The sequence below is a fragment of the Sapajus apella genome, unplaced genomic scaffold, assembly GCF_009761245.1.
Source record: "Sapajus apella isolate SASKATOON/1434 unplaced genomic scaffold, GSC_monkey_1.0 scaffold12, whole genome shotgun sequence".
NCBI lineage: Eukaryota > Metazoa > Chordata > Mammalia > Primates > Cebidae > Sapajus > Sapajus apella.
The window spans coordinates 36,913,031-36,930,125 of NW_022436952.1; the positions used below are offsets into that span (position 1 = coordinate 36,913,031).

The window sequence follows — 17,095 nt, forward strand, 5'->3', positions numbered from 1 at the left end:
TTTGAGACAGGGTCTCACTCTGCCACCCAGGCTGGAGTGCAGTGGCATAATCATAGCTCACTGCAGCCTCATCCTCCTGGGCTCAAAAAATCTTCCCACCTCAGCCTCCTGAATAGCTGGGACAGGTGCATGCCACCACAACCAGCTAATTAAGAAAATTTTTTTTGTAGAGACGAGGTCTTGACATGTTGACCGGGCTGGTCTTGAACTCCTGGGCTCAAGCAATCTGCCACCTCTGCTTCCCAAAGTGCTGGGGTTACAGGCATGAGCCACCATGCCCAGACCAAAGTCACTTTCAACAGAAATTTGGAATCCAAAGCAAGCCAATGGGTAAGGTAGTTTACTTCAGTTTGTTTATAGAATAAGAGCTGTCACATGTGGCTTCATTTTATCTGGCTTGGAAAAAATATTCCAACCTGTGACTGAATTCTGATTTTTTTCCCTAATTTTCCCACCTTTACTTCCCCTTTGTTTTGACATCTTGCAAATGGAGGGGCTCCCCAGTAAGGTGAGGGCTCTTGGGTGTGTCCCAGAGCTGACTAGTACAGAACCAGGGCTTACCAGAAAAAGGCTCACTGAGCAGTTTCTCCATAGGAGTGGTACGACCCATACCTTCAGGAGAATAATTTTTAGAAACCAGCCAAGACAGGGCAAAGGTTTAATCCATGTAGTCCCCAAAAGTATCCAGAGCAGGAAAATGATAAAAAAAAAGGTAATTACAGGCTGAGTGTGGTGATTCCCACCTGTAATCCCAGCACTTTGGGAGGGCAAGACAAGAGGATCGCTTGAGCCCAGGAGTTCTAAAACAGCCTGGGCAACATAGTGGGACCCTGTCGCTACAAGAAATAGAAAAATTAGCAGGGTATGGTGGCATGCACTGGTAGTCTCAACCACTCAGGAGGCTGAAGTAGGAAGATCTCTTAAGCCCTAGAGGTCCGAAGCTGCAGTGAACCATGATCACGCCACTGCACTCCAGCCCGGGTGACAGAATGAGACCCTGTCTCCAAAAAAATAAAAAAAAAAAATAATAATAATAATTGGTTAGTGTGTTACACAGTTATGGGGACAGAAGAGATAAACCCTATTTCATAATCTTAAGGTATACAGGGACTGGGTTTTGAAATTAAATGTATCTGAAGTCGCTTCTTCCCCTCCTCCCTGGCTTTTGCCCCTCACTTGCTGTCTCATGACCCTGTTTCCTTTCTAATACTTAATCTGTAATATCTGCTTGTTTAATGTCTGTCTCTCTCCTAGAATATGAGCTCCATGAAGGCAGACGAGCCTTCCACATCTGTCTTATTTTCTGCAGAGCTGAACACAGCGCCTAACACACATTAGTCACTCAGTAAATATTCGTTGACTGTACCTCAATCCACAAACTCAATTGTACAATAAATAGCACATGCTCAATTTCCTTTAAATGCCTAAAATTTTATTTAAGCCATGACTGAAGCTCCTTCGCCTCGTTGGGCAGCATCAGAATCCAGGGGCTTACACAAGGTTACTTAAAAACCTTTGTTGACCTTAAGCATGTTTAAGAAACAGGATCCTGCCAGGCGCACTGGGTCACGCCTGTAATTGCAACACTTTGGGAGGCTCAGGTGGGAGAATTGTTAGAGGTCCAGAGTTTGAGACCAGCCTGGGCGACATACCCAGACTTCATCTCTTAAAAAAAAAAAAAAAAAAAAACAGTTGGCCAGGCGTGATAGCTCACACCTGTAATCCCAGCACATTGAGAGGCCGAGGCAGGCAGACCACTTGAGGTCAGGAGTTCGAGGCCAGACTGGCCAACATATGGTGAAACCCTGTCTCTACCTAAAATACAAAATTACCCAGGCATGATGGTGCACATCTGTAGTTCCAGCTACTTGGGAGGCGGAGGCAGGAGAATTGCTTGAACCCAGGAGGCAGAGGTTGCAGTGAGCCGAGATCGAGCCATTACACTCCAGCCAGGGCGACAGAGTGAGATTGTGTCTCAAAAAAAAAAAAAAAAAAATAGGGTGTCACTATGTTGCTCAGGGTAGAGAAGAGTGGCTATTCATAGGTGCAATCACAGGGTGCTATAGCCCTGAACTCCTGGGCTTGGGACCTGTAGTTCCACGTAGCTGGGACTACAGGTGTGCCACCCTGCCTGGCTTTTACTTTTGCTTTTGAGAGTTTCATTCCATATCATGAATCAAATATATTTACAAAAAAAAAAAAAAAAACACATTATATGTGCTTTCAGCTACAAAATTTTTGAAAGAAACTTTATAACTTGTCTAGATTTTGAATTTTGTTATAAATAAGTTATTCATTTGGTTCTTGAGGCTTAAACATTATAACAGTTGGGTTATAGTTGACACCAGGTTGCATTTTATAGATGCTTAAAATTTGATTAATTTTGCTATGTTTTTCATATCTTGGGGCCAATCGTTTTTTTCTGGGTCTCAAATATTTTCATAAGCTCTTAGAAAGCCTGCAAACACAGGCACTGTGCCTGTAGTGACTGATAAATAAAGTAGCTCTCAGCCAGGTGCGGTGGCTCACACCTGTAATCCCAGCACTTTGGGAGGCCGAGGCAGGCAGATCACCTGAGGTCAGGAGTTCGAGACCAGCCTGGCCAACATGGTGAAACCCCGTCTCTACTAAAAATACAAAAATTAGCTGGGCATGGTAGCATGTGCCTGTAATTCCAGCTACTCAGGAGGCTGAGGCAGGAGAATTACTTGAACCCGGGAGGCATAGGTTGCAGCAGTGAACTGAGATCACATCACTGTACTCCAGCCTGGGCAACAAGAATGAAACTCCATCTCAAAACAAACAAACAAACAAACAAAAACTAGCTCTTGGTTTGCCTGCTGTTCAAAAAATAGAAGAGTGGGCTCTCACTTCCAGGTGGTCGTGGTTGCTGCTGATCTCTTCCCAGTCCAAGTTAGAAGTAGGCCCTCTGTCCTTGCATGACCTTTAGAGAGATGCAGAAACCTTTGCCAAGGTTAGGAAGGCTAATGCTTAGAGTCCTACTTCCCTAGAGGCACTTTGCAGCCACCTGCTATAATGACTTGTTACCTGCTTGGGTACCATCACAGTACAGGTAGGTACAAGGCTCCCCACTGCTTTTGAGGCCCACAGACCTCTCTCTCCTTCTTAATCCAGAAAGCTCTCCACCTTTTCTCTTCTTGCTCTCAAAGCCTTCCTCCCTCTTGTTCCCCACCCTCTGGAATACTTCCCAATATATTCTGAGCTTTTCAAAATGCAGGCAAAGCCATTGACTTCAGTCTGCTTCTGCTCTGTGTGTGGCAAAAATTGTGGGTGAAGGAAGCCCAAAATGGTCTACTTGTTTTAGGGGAGTTACTCATTTTATATTATTATTCCACAAAGGAATGGATTCAAAACTTACCTCTGCCATTTACTAGATCTGTGACTTTTTTTTTTTTTTTTTTTTTTGAGAGAGAGAGTCTATCTCTGTCCCTCAGACTAGAGTGCAGTGGTATGACTCTGGCTCACTGCAACCTGTTTCCTGGGATCAAGCAATTTTCCTGCCAGTCTCCCAAGTAGCTGGGACTACAGCACTTGCCACCACACCCAGCTAATTTTTGCATATTTTTTTAGTACAGATGATGGGGTTTCATCATGCTAGGCAGGTTAGTCTTGAACTCCTGACCTCAAGTGATCTGCCCAGCTCAGCCTCCTAAAGTGCTGGAATTATAGGCATGAGCCACCTCGCCCAGCCTAGTTCTGTGACTTTGGACAAGCACTCTAACCTCTTAAAGGCCCTGGTTCCTCACCTGTGAAATGAGGACAATAATACCTACCTTTCTAGATTGTTGGGAAGATTTAATTAAGGGGATGATATACGTAAAGTTCAAGGCACTATGGCTGGGACATATTGGAAGTATGTAAATGTTCATTCTTATTCTCTGTGTTTGTATTTCCAACAGATAAAACCATTAGTGTACCAGCAGAGCCCATTATTGCTGCATCTGTTGTGGTCTTTCTGACATTCTGCTTTGGACTGATTGCTAGAAGAAAGAAAATAATGAAGGTATCTAAGTTTTCTGAGCTATTTAGGTAAAAAGCCGTCATCTGAATAAAGGCAGAAAGCTAGAAATACAAGTGACTTCAGTTAGGAACCCTTCTTGGCAAAGTCGAATCTGGTCTTTCTACCACGTGTTCTAAAATACAGTTGCTCAAGGGAATAAAAATTATATGTATATTATGAGTGCAGATTTACAAAGAAGAGAAGTGCACATGGGCAAAGCCTGAATTGAAAATAGCTGTGTTGTCAGGGGTAGGGAATTTGGGGCTGATTTTCCTTCCTATTAAGTTTCCCTTTATTGTTGCTATGGTACCTGTGGTATAATAAATAAATATAGAGAGGAACATCTGCTCTAGATTCAGAGATCTGCATGAAAAAGACAGCATTGACTGCTCACCTCTGGACTATGGCCACATGCCCTGGATGCAGTGGGCTGGGGTTTGAATTATAAAGTGGTTATCCTCATTGGTTGGCATAATTCAGAATATGTGCATGCATAGGTTAACGCCATGCATTTGACTCTGCCAGCTAATCCAGTGCCAAAGGAAAGCAAATATGGCAGAAAGCCCAAGGCTGAGTTCATCATTCAGCAAGGGGCATTCTCCTTGGAACACATAGTAACTGGGCAGCCATGTCTCCCAAGAAGCAATTCACTCCACTCCCTATTCCAATCCAGAGCTTTTTTTTTTTTTTGGAGATAGATAGAGTCTTACTCTGTTTCCCAGGCTGGAGTACTGTGCCATGATCACAGCTCACTGTTGCCTCAACTCTTCCTGGGTTCAAGTGATCCTCCCACCTCAGCCTCCCAAGTAACTAGGACCACAAGCATGCACCACCACACCTGGCTAATTTTTGCATTTTTTGTAGAGACAGGGTTTCGCCATGTTGTCCAGGCTGATGTTGAACTCCTGAGCTCAAGCCATCAGTCCACCTCAGCCTCCCAAAGTGCTAGGATTACAGGCACGAGTCACCATGTTCAGCCACAAATCATTTTTTTCTTTTTCTTTTCTTTTTTTGAGACAGAGTCTCCCTCTGTCACCCAGGCTGGAGTGCAATGACACGCTCTTGGCTCACCACAACCTCTGCCTCCCGGGTTCAAGCAATTCTCCTGCCTCAGCCTCCCAAGTAGCTGGGGTTACAGGTGTGCACCACCACACCTGGCTAATTTTTGTATTTTTACTAGAGACCGGGTTTCATCATATTGATCAGGCTGGTCTCGAACCCCTGACCTCGTGATCTGTCTGCCTTAGCCTCCCAAAGTGCTGGAATTATAGGCATGAGCCATTGTGCCCGGCTTCTTTTTTCTTTTTCTTTTTCTTTTTTCTTTTTTTTTGAGACAGTCTCACTCTTGTCACCAGGCTGGAGTGCAGTGGCCCGATTTCAGCTCACCACAGCCTCTGCCTCCCAGGTTCAAGCAATTCTCCTGCCCCAGCCTCCCGAGTAGTTGGGATTACAGGCATGAGCCACCATGCCCAGCTAATTTTTGTATTTTTAGTAGAGATGGGGTTTCATCACATTGGCCAGGATGGTCTCGATCTCGACCTTGTGATCTGCCCACTTCAGCCTCCCAAAGTGCTGGGATTACAGGTGTGAGCCACTGTGCCTGGCCTACTTTTTTTTTTTTTTTTTCCTTCGGTAAAAAAATAAATAGTTATCTAAGATCCTGGAAGCATCTTAACTAAGAGTTACATCTTCTCTGCATTTAATAAAAATTACTAGTATGGCCCCCAAAATGACACCTGAGCCAGTGCAGAGGTGGCTATATTTCCACAGCACCTGTCGCTGAGCCATCTTAATGCATTCAAAATATTTCTCCAGGGCCTTAAAAAGCAGGCTAATTTATTGCCATGTTTGCTTTTAGCTCTGCGTGAAGGATAAAGACCCTCACAGGGAAACAGCTCTGTAAGTACTCTAGGTTGGGACCAATGCTTTTTTAATAAGCAGGTGGATAGCAGTGATATGCATCACTCTAGACAAACTCCAGAGATGGGAGGTGCTGGAAGGGGAAGGGGTTCCGAGGAGAATAGAAGGTAGAGGAAAATCTGCCTCCATTTTAGAGGAAGACAGGTTGAAAAGTTCCCTAGAACAGAAAACACCTTTGGTCCTAAGCCTGGTCTCAAGTTTGCCCAATGCTTGTGCAACTGCATTTTATTGCCACACAATGCAAATGCCGTGGTGGAGCCACTGCTCCATGCTCCTTTACAACAAGACCAGGAGCCACCTTCATCCTCATACTGCCTTCTCTTTGCAGCTTCATTTAGTGTTTCTAGCATACGTGGAGTGGGTAGCAGGTAACAAGAACAAAGGCATGTTGTCAGGGAGTATGGGTTTTGTTTTGAATTTTTTTTCTTATTACTGTAAGCATCATGATAATTAATTTCTTTGTTCATTTCAGATGAGAAAGATGAGATGCATCGACTACAAAGAGAGAGCTTTACATCAGGACCTCCGCAATTTATGTAGTCCCATCTGTATTTATTGCTATCATTAAATTCACTCCTGTCACTTATATTTCATTAATCACTTAACAGTAGTTGGTATGACCAATTTGATATATTTGTGGAACACTTTTATGGAGTGAGCTATTAAGAATGAAAAGTAAGATTTCGTTAAGTCTTTTCTTTGAAGTCTACATTAATTAATTGAGATTTGTTCTAAATAGGTTGTTAGTCATTTACAGTTTAGTGTGTTTTTTTCTGGGTAGGAGATACTTTGGTCTCACAAATCAGTGCAAAACCTAAAAAAAAAAAAAAAAACAACAACAAAAAAAAACGGAGGCAACAAACAGAGTAATCAATACTTTAAGTTGCTGAAGAAACACATTAAAAATATCAGTTATGCCAGGTGCCAGGTGTGTTAGCTCCTAAAATCCCAGTGCTTTGGGAGGCCGAGGCAGGCAGATCACTTGAGGCCAGGAACTCAAGACCAACCTGGCCAACATGGTGAAAACCATCTCTACTAAAAAGGCAAACAGCGAGGCTTAGTGGTGTGCACCTGTAATCCCAGCTACTTAGGAGACTGAGGTAGGAGAATCACTTGAACCTGAGAGGTGGAGGTTGCAGTGAGCTGTGATGGCACCACTGCACACCAACCTGGGCGACAGAGTGAGACTCTGTCTCAAAAATACACAAACAAACAAGACAATCAATTTTAATCTACCTTCACTGTTGTTTCATAGAAAATGTTTTAGGACTAAAGAAAGAAAGAAGTCTATAATCTCGAAATATAAGATGCTCCTTTAAGTGGAATAAATTTAGTATTATGAAGAACTCAGCATATGTCCTTATTTTTCTCATCTCATTGTATTGACATGGTCACAAATTTTGTGTGCCGGATGTGGCAATGAATGTTCAAAGAGCAATGAACATGGTCATTTGTGCTGAGATATCTGTACTGATTCTGAGTCAGCCTGTACTGCTCTTATACATTCCCAGTTTAAACTGCAGCTCTCTTATAATTTATCATCAACTTTCCCCACCTCCATTCTTTCTTCTTTTTTCCCCCATGTATTTATGCTTCTCCTTCCCACACAACTGGGGAGCTTGTAGGGAGAGGTAGCCTTGGCCAGAATCATCTTCGATGTCTCTTCTGTGCTCCTCCACTCTTAGAAAAACAAAACAAAACTATTTTCATCTAATTTTGAAGTAGCTAAATGTGCCACAGTGCAGGAGAGATCTGCTGTCAGACAGGTGGTAAAAAGCCTTCTTGACATAGAAGCAAGAAGAAGAAATTAGCAGAATGTATGAAATCTCAACAGACTTGTTTCTAAAAAGAACAGACAATCCTCCTGTTAGCCTCTCTTTGCTTCCTTGGAAACTTCAGTATGAAATCGATGAGAGAGAGACTGCTACAGACTGTGAATTACAGATTTCTCTGTCTTCTTGGAGGATCCACAGGGTTTTGTGGGGAAGCCTCCAGATCACATTCCTCACTCAAGATTTCTCAAAGTAGAATCTGGAAACCCTGGGAGAATGCTACAGGGATAAATTTAGATTATGAAAAAATCTGAACGTTTAGATGATTAAGTAGAAGCCATGAGACTGTCAAGAAAAAACCAAATGTGAGGCAATGGTGGCTGGAGTAGTTTAAACATGGAAAAGGAAACAGAAAACTTACAAATCAAATTGGAACTGGAATCAGGAAACCAGAGCTCTAGTGTTGGCTCTGTTAACTTGGGCAGGAAAAACTCTCTTGGACCTTTGGGAAATGAGGAGGTTAGATTGGGAGAACCTTATCCTTAAAGTACATGTTAGCTTGAAAAGTCTATAATTCTCAAAAGATCCTACATAATTTAGTTAAATGCTGGAAAAAGCTGACAAGAAACACTGAAAGTGTAATCCCTTTGCCCCACCTAGTAGAATTATGAATCAGCTTTGTTCTAGGGCATACAGCAATCCTTGAGAATTACGAGTCATAAGAAAAGAGTTTCCTCACCCTTATAAAATATAGTGACCATGTACATTTGCACAGGTAAGAAACATTAACTAGTTTTAACAGAGCACAGAGCACAGCAATATTGTAATTGGTCACTGCATTTCATTTTGCCTTGCGGTTTGGAAAAAACAGAACCTGTATTAAAAACTATGTATATCATTAACACTGAAATCATAAGTGAACCTGCTTGAGAAGGACATGAAATTCCAGGCCTCAAAAGAGGACCCCACTGCCTTTCCCCAAATGTCTTTTCCACTTACTATGAGATACCTGAAATTCCAACATTCATTCTTCTGGTTTTGACCCATAGGACTAAAAGTAGCTGCAGAGAAGTGACAATCCCAGTGTCTCCCTTCTCAACCTTTCCACCAGTAAGGATACCTCTTGTCATTATCACATTCTCCTTTTCGGGCCCCATTTTCCCAAGAACTAATCTATGAAGCAACCTTTATTTATTAAATAATAATTATTATTTGGCTGGGCGCGGTGGCTCATGCCTGTAATCCTAGCAGTTTGGGAGGCTGAGATGGGTGGATCACTTGGGGTCAGGAGTTCAGGACCAGCTTGGCCAACATAATGAAACCCCATCTCTACTAAAAATACAAAAAAATTAGCAAGGCATGGTGGCGAGCACGTGTAATACCAGCTAGTAGGGAGGCTGAGGCAGGAGAATAGTTTGGACCCGGCAGGCAGAGGCTGCAGTGAGCCTCGAGCACGTCATTGCACTCCAGCCTGGACGACAAGAGTGAAACTATGACTCAAAAAAAAAAAAAAAAACTGGAAAAACAGATAATAATTTTTTTTTTGAGATGGAATTTTGCTCTTGTCACCCAGGCTGGAGTGCAATGGGGCGATCTCAGCTCACTGCAACCTCCGTCTCCCTAGTTCAAGCAATTCTTATGCCTCAGCCTCCCAAGAAGCTGGGATTACATGTGTGCACCACCAATGCCCAGCTAACTTATGTATTTTTAGTAGAGATAGAGTTTCACCATGTTGGTCTCAAACTCCTGGCCTCAAGTGATCCACCTACCTCGGCCTCCCAAAGTGCTGGGATTACAAGTGTGAGCCACTGCACCAGAGATCTGAATTTTTATGTGTAATTCCCCTAATTTAAAAATGTTTTTTGTTTGTTTGTTTTAATCCTAAATATCTAGGAGTAGAAGAATCCTCTTACCCCATTATATGCCATCCTCCGGAAGGTAAGTTCTAACAGTGTTGACTTGGGCTTTCACTGTCTCATGGAGATTTTTGTGAAACTGCTCTTGGAATTCTCACTCATTGCTTCCCCAGAGATCAGGCATGATCCTGAGGAGCTAAGTCAGAAGACAGTTAGCTATGCTTTGCTGAGGATTTACGCACAAGATTTTACCCTATAAATAATCCTATAAAATGGTCATGATTGTCGCAACTTTGGCGATGAGGACACTTGGGTTCAGAATGCATAATTAATGTATAGAGAATGACTAAGCTGAGATTCATACCCGGGCTGATCCAAAGCCTGGGACTGGAGTAGGAAGGAGGATATCACAGAAGGGGTAAAGGTTGAATAATAAAAACTTCACCTCTCTCATAATATGCTGAGAGTGATATCCATATTAATCCCACTTCTAATGACCTGTAGAGAATTTACTTCCAGAAATAAAGGAAATTTACAATAATCTTAGTTGGAGAGCCTTTTGGAAATGTTACAACACTCCTTGAGATAATTTGCAATACCCTGCACTGTTGCAGGACTAGGGCTGAGAATTGCTGCCCTAAATAGTTGCTTGTCCTCCTGATGATAATAATCACCAAGTATTACTCTTTGTCAAGGAGTGGTTTGCATAGATCATTTCTGATCTTTGCCACAGCCCCTGAAAGGTAGGCGTTGGAGCCTCCATATTATTGGTAAGGAAAGGGAAGAGCTGAGAAACAAAATAACTTTGGTTGAAGTCATAAAACTAGCATGAGATTGAGTTGAAATTCAAACTTAGGGCAGTCTGACCCCACAGGCCATGCTCTTTTCCCTACACTGCATGATCCTAGGGCAAGGGTATGAGGATAAAGATGCTTGAATGTGATTGAGAGCATCTTGCTGTGTTAAGGTTCTGGGAATTGCGGCAGAGGTATTTATCATTCACCGAATATCCTTGAGCTCTTCACGTTGCCCTGCCCCCTTGCCATTAGGTAGTCCATGTGACTAGTTCTGGCAGAGAGACTATGAATAGAATTATGGTGCCACTTCTGGGCAAAGCAGGGTGGATGCGTGTTCTTTAGGTTCTTTCTTTGCCTGACAAGGCAGCTGGCAAGGTGAAGAGATGTTGGAGATGTCACAGCATCTGTCAGCCTGGGGTTCTGAATAACTATGTGGAGCAGAGCTCCCTGGTCACATGTAAGTAATGAACATGAATACAATACTTCTTGTATTCTTCCTATATTCTTGTTTAAGCCACTAGATTTTAGGCTTAATTTGCTACTGCAGCCTACCTTAGCAGGCTTATTCTGACAGATGCAAATATTTTCATTATAGTAAGAATGCAAGAGAAAGTTGCATATAGTCTACGACATACAACAATCCTCGAGAATTACGGGCCATAAGTAAGGGGTTTCCTCACTCTTAATTTCAGGGGCAAACTCCTTAATAACCCCTATTCCTCCTGCTGTGGACCCTGAATCATATATAATACTGAATAACCTGCAACAAAAACATGATTTTCTCTTTGAATAGACTTAACATTTTTTTTTTTATTATTTTTGTCTAGAAAGACCCAGATCAGAGCTAGACTTAACATCCCACTGATAACAGATCTTTGAGGAGATAGGGCGACAGGAGTGTGAACCACAATAAAATTTGTCTTTTTATTAAAAAAAATCAATTCATACTTAATCTCATGCCAGAGACTATAGGAAATAAAATTGACACATGAATCACAAATTTCCTAATACTCAGGTAATCTTTTCCCAAGATCCTATCTCTGCAACTTCAAGGTTGCTATGTAGCAAACAACTTACATCACAGGTTGTTTACATATACATACTGGTGAAAACTATGCGGAACACTATTGTAAATTAACACAAAAAAAACTGAGTTCTCAGAAAATTGTATATATATACATACATATACACACACAAACATATATATATATATATATACACACACCCACCTATATGTACATCTATAGATACATATGATGGAAGAACTTCAGATCTTCCATTTGTTCTTTGTGTGTATACATATACCCACATATATGTACATTTTTATTTATGTATTCATATATATATATATACATAAAAATGGAAGATCTGGAGTTCCTGCTAACATATCCCTACAGTAAAGTGTTACTGTGGAAACTCATTAACTCATGAATTATTTGTCCTTATTTCTTCTGACACTCCTGATAGCAGTACTAGTGCTAGACTCTGTTTAAATTGTAGTTAGTACTAACAATCTCATATTTTCATGTTACCTTATACATGAAATGCCTCATGTAAACATTACATGTTTACAAAACATTTTTACAGATATTTTGTTTGATTCTCACAGCCACTCTGTGAGACAGGTAATGCTATCATTATCTATGATTTGCAACTATGTGATGTTAAAATTCAGAAAGGTTAAGTGAACTGTCTAAGGTCACAGAGCTAGTAAGAAGGGCCGTTTCTCCCATCACTCTGCCTTTCGGTCCTGAGTAAATACTATAGTTGTTCTTGGTTTTGTAGAGGACAATCATTTGGCCCTTTTGCCTTATAGGTGATTACTGTATGACAGGAAAAGTGACAACAGGAGATGAAAAAATAAATGATCTCACACAAATACTAATTGTTTCCATTGGGTATTGTTAGGAATTGTCAAAACTGAGTTCTCTGCATTACCTGACGTATAGCGGCATCACCTAACAGAAGTTACACCCTTATGAGCACTTACCTTGTACTGTTCTGAGTACTTTTAATATATTATAACTCAATCTTTTTAACAATCACAGAACAAGGGTCCTATTTTTAAGTCATAACCTTTTTACAGGGGTGGAAACTGAGGCACAGAGGATCTAAGTTATGGGCCCTGGGTCACACAGCTTGTTGGTGGCTGAACCAGGATTTGGGCCAACATTTAGATGATTAAGTAGATGATTTACATGAGACTGTAAAGAAAAAAAACAAATCTCAGGCAATGGTGGCTGGGATAGTTTAAACATGGAAAAGGAAACAGAAAACTTACATATCAAATTGGACCTGGAATCAGGGGACCAGAGTGCTAGTGTTGGTTTTGTTAACCTGGGCAGGAAAAACTCTCTTGCACCTTTGGGAAATGAAGGGGTTAGGTTAGGAGAACCTTATCCTTAAAGTATATGTTAGCTAGAAAAGTCTATAATTCTCAAAAGATCCTACATAATTTAGTTAAATGCTGGAAAGAGTTGGCAAGAAAGACTGAGTATGGTCCTGGGTCTTTAATCACTAGACTAAATTGCCTTTTACATTAAGAATGAACATGTATACAATACTTCCTATATTCCAGGAGCAGATATATATATAGACTTATTTAATCTCCATTATTGACACATTTAACATTTTCATTCAAATAGAAAGCACTGAGGCCAGAAGTTTGAGACCAGCCTAGGCAACACAGAGAGACCTGGCTCTAAAAAAACTTTTTTAAAATTAGGCCGGGTGAGGTGGCTTACACCTGTAATCCCAGCATTTGGGGAGGCCAAGGCAGGCAGATCACTTGAGGTCAGGGGTTCAAGGCCAGCCTGGCCAACATGGCAAAACCCCATCTCTACTAAAAATACAAAAATTTGCTGGGCATGGTGGCACACGCCCTTAATTCCAGGTACTCTGGAGACCGAGGCAGGAGAATTGTTTGAACCCGGGAGGTGGAGATTGCAGTGAGCTGAGATCATGCCACTGCACTTCAGTCTAGGTGATAGAGTAAGACTCTGTCTCCAAAAAAAAAAAAAAAAAAATTAGTCAAACATGGTGGCATGCACCTGTACTCCTAGCTACTCAGGAAGCTGAGGCAGGAGGATCACTTGAACTCAGGAGGTCACATCTACAGTGAAATATGATCATACCACTGCACTTCAGCTTGGGTGACAGGGCAAGACTCTTGTCTCCAAAAATAATAACTTAAAAAAGCAAATGTAAAAAGACAGGAAGGGAAGGGCAAATGGAGAAAAGGGAGACGAGAGAGAGAAAGACACACACAACTTGAAGTGCCCATGATGAGTCCTGTATTCCACTCAAAGAACACATGCCTTGAAGTGACCACAGGAGTGGGAGGAGCGTCGGCTCCCCTGGCCAGTCTTCATTCGCTCATGGCTCTCTGGGTAGGAGCCTATTGTGTGCTAAGGATGAGTCTAGTGTTCAAGAATTTGTATTTTTTTGTACAACATAGCCCCTAAAAGGAAGCCAAATACCTCATTTGGTTCTCAGCCAACAAAGACCTCTCTTTCCATTCTGGAATAAAAATTGTCTCTACTGTGCTCACAAAGAGAAGATATTTGAGCCTCTGATGATGCTTTCCCAAATAATTTGCAAAGATAATTTTGACTACAATCAATTTTTGTTTGACTTTGGAACCTCACCCCTGAGTAAGCTACAATTCCACTTGTGTCTTTGAACATGGTCAGTGCTAAAGGGAGTAGTTAGATTCCTGTAGTTAGTCATGTAACTGAGCTGTATATATTCAACATTGCTCATGGAAAAGTTGTAGCTACCAGACATGCATGAAGCTACCAGATGCACGAACAGTTGCTTTGAAAACCTGGCTCCTCATCCTGGCTCAGCTACTAATGAACTGCTCAACTCAAGGAAATGATGTAACCTTTTATAGGTTCAAAACCTAAGGGACTAGACCACAAGATAATCTGTAAGATCCTGTGAGGCCTCATATTATATGATTGATTTTTTTTAAATTTAACAATAGATGGGGCATGGTGGCTCATGTCTGTTAACTACGGCACTTTGGGAGGCTGAGACCGGTGGATTGCTTGAGCCCAAGAGTTCGAGACCAGCCTGGGCAACATGGTGAAACCCCTTCTCCATAAAAAAATACAAAAATTAGCTGGGCCTGGTGGCGTGGCCCTGTGGTCCCATCTACTCTGGAGGCTGAGGTGGGAGGATCGCTTGAGTCAGGCAGGTTGAGACTGCAGTGAGCCATGTTCTCACCACTGCACTCCAGCCTGGGTGACAGAGCAAGACTCTGTCTCAAAAAGAAAGAAAGAAAAAAAACCCAAAACAATAATGAAACAACTCTTAGGAGGCCTTACCACTTCTTAGGCAGCTCAAGGACATCATTAAACAATTCCGCCAAAGAGGGTATAAACTTTGTTGCACTCAAGAATCATAGCCTTGAATTCCTGAAATGATTTTATAGCTATGGTACTTCATAAAAGTGTTTAATAACAAACTTGACTCACTTGGAAATCACCAGTCGAAAGGACTTTGCTCCAATTTGAGATGTGAGTTATGCTGGTTTTTAAGACAATATTTAATGATTTATTAACAAGTTCGTATTTCTGCTAAAGAGTCACAATTTTTTTTTTTTTTTTTTTGAGAGAGAGAGTCTTGCTCTGTTGCCCAGGCTGGAGTGCAGTGGTGCGATCTCAGCTCACTGCAACCTCCACCTCCCAGGTTCAAGTGATTATCTTGCCTCAGCTTCCCGAGTAGCTGGGATTACAGGCATGCACCACCACGCCCAGCTAATATTTTCATATTTTTAGTAGAGATGGGTTTTCACCATGTTGCCCAGCCTGGTCTCCAACTCCTGGCCTCAAGAGATCTGTCTGCCTTGGCCTCCCAAAGTGCTGGGATTACAGGCATGAGCCACCATGCCTAGCCTAAGATTCACAATTTCTAAATCACTCTAAATGTAGGGATAATGCTTTTACGATTCCACAATGCTGTTAGTCATAAAACAAAGACTTCTATCAATGGTTCCTTGTTTGTCATGTTGAGTGGTCATCATTATTCTACCTCTATCAGACAAATTAAAATGGGCTAATGTAAAAACTTAACAGTTGCAAACTTATGTGCCTAAGAAAAACTTCATGATTATGTTCCATTAACTATCCACAAATGGTTGCTTTGCGACAATTAGAAAAATGAGATACGAAAACACTCAAGCCATTTATACATCTGCAGGTGTATTGTATAGACTAGTATGTCTAAAATGGTTGAGCTTCAAAGTGTTTTCACTTACATTATATCTTCTGATCCTTAGGCTTAGAGAGCTGAAGTCCCTTCCTTCCTTCCTTCTTTCCTTCCTTCCTTCCTTCCTTCCTTCCTTCCTTCCTTCCTTCCTTTCTTTCTTCCTTCTTTCCTTCCTTCCTTCTTTCCATCTTGCTCTGTCACCCAGGCTAGAGTGCAGTGGCACAATCACAGCTCTTTCATTGCAGCCTTCAACTCCCAGGCTCAGGTGATCCTCCCGCCTCAGCCTCCCAAGTAGCTGCCAACAGACACATGCCATCATGCCCAGCTTATTTGTGTGTGTGTTCTATTTATTTATTTATTTTTTGGTAGAGATGAGGTTTTGCCATGTTGCCCAGGCTGGTCTTGTGCTCTTGGGCTCAAGTGATCCACCCGCCTCAGCCTCTCAAGGTGCTGGGATTCCAGGTGTGAGCCACCATGCCCAGCTGAGAGTTTAAATTTTTAATCTCTGGAATCAGACTATTTGTGTGTGTATTTTGACTCTACCACTTTATTAGTTGTATAATTATGTGCAAGTCACCTAGCCTTTCTGTTCTTGTGTTTTCTCACCTATAAAATGGGAATGGCAATAGAACCTACCTCCTGACTTAGGGTTATTGTGAAGATTAAATGCGCTAAAGCTTGTACAGAAAGCAGAACAATGCCTATGGCACAGGAAGCACTCAATAAATTTAGCTACTACAACTAGTATTATTATTCACCCCACTTTTCAGAAGATGAAACAGACTCAGAGATTAAATGAATGCATATACCTAGAAATACTAAAACTAGTAAATACTAAAGCTATTAAAATATTAAAGCTATTAAAACTAAGTATAATAGACTTCAACCTTTGGCCCCTTAACTCCATGCCACCTTTCTTATTTAATGTAAGAAATTAAGAGTTTTAATTGAGTACTTTTAGGGAAGAATTATCTTTCTTTCTTTCCTCCCTTTTTTTTTTTTTTTTTTTTGAGTCTTGCTGTTTGTCACCCGGGCTGGGGTGCAGTGGCGTGATCTCGGCTCACTGTAACCTCTGCTTCGCAGGTTCCAGCAATTCTCCTGCCTCAGCCTCCCAAGTAGCTGAGATTATAGGTACCTGCCACCATACCTGGCTAATTTTTGGATTTTTAGTAGAGATGGGGTTTCACCATGTTGGCTAGGCTGGTCTCGAACTCCTGAGCTCATGTGATCCACCCGCCTCAGCCTCCCAAAGTGCTAGGATTACAGGCGTGAGCCACTGCGCCCTGCTTGCTTGCTTTCTCTCTTTCTTTCTTTTTCTTCTTTCTTTCAGGGTAAGATGCATGTTTATCTTTTGTTTCTAGTTTTCACTTGCACTGTGAATATATTCAGTTTTACTTTTTTTTTTTTTTTTTTTTTGAGACCGGGTTTCCTCTTTTTTTCCTAGGCGGGGGGACAAAAGCGCGATCTTGGGTCACCGCGACCTCCCCCTCCTGGGTGCGGGCAAGTCTCCTGCCC

The 17,095-nt window shown here is 41.7% G+C and overlaps 1 protein-coding gene across 2 annotated transcripts in view; it reads left to right on the forward strand.

Moving 5' to 3' along the window:
* The window catches only part of TMIGD1 (transmembrane and immunoglobulin domain containing 1), a 24,949-nt gene extending 18,153 nt beyond the window's left edge, over positions 1-6,796 (forward strand). Inside the window, exons 5-7 of one of the 2 annotated variants that reach the window (XM_032280985.1) lie at positions 3,921-4,024; positions 5,880-5,920; positions 6,414-6,756. In XM_032280985.1, coding sequence (XP_032136876.1) covers positions 3,921-4,024; positions 5,880-5,920; positions 6,414-6,417 — 149 coding nt within the window. In that variant the 3' untranslated portion in view covers positions 6,418-6,756. Of the gene's footprint in view, positions 1-3,920; positions 4,025-5,879; positions 5,921-6,413 lie in introns of both variants that reach the window. The other variant, XM_032280984.1, reaches the window with a different exon arrangement.
* Positions 6,797-17,095: the final 10,299 nt, after the last annotated feature.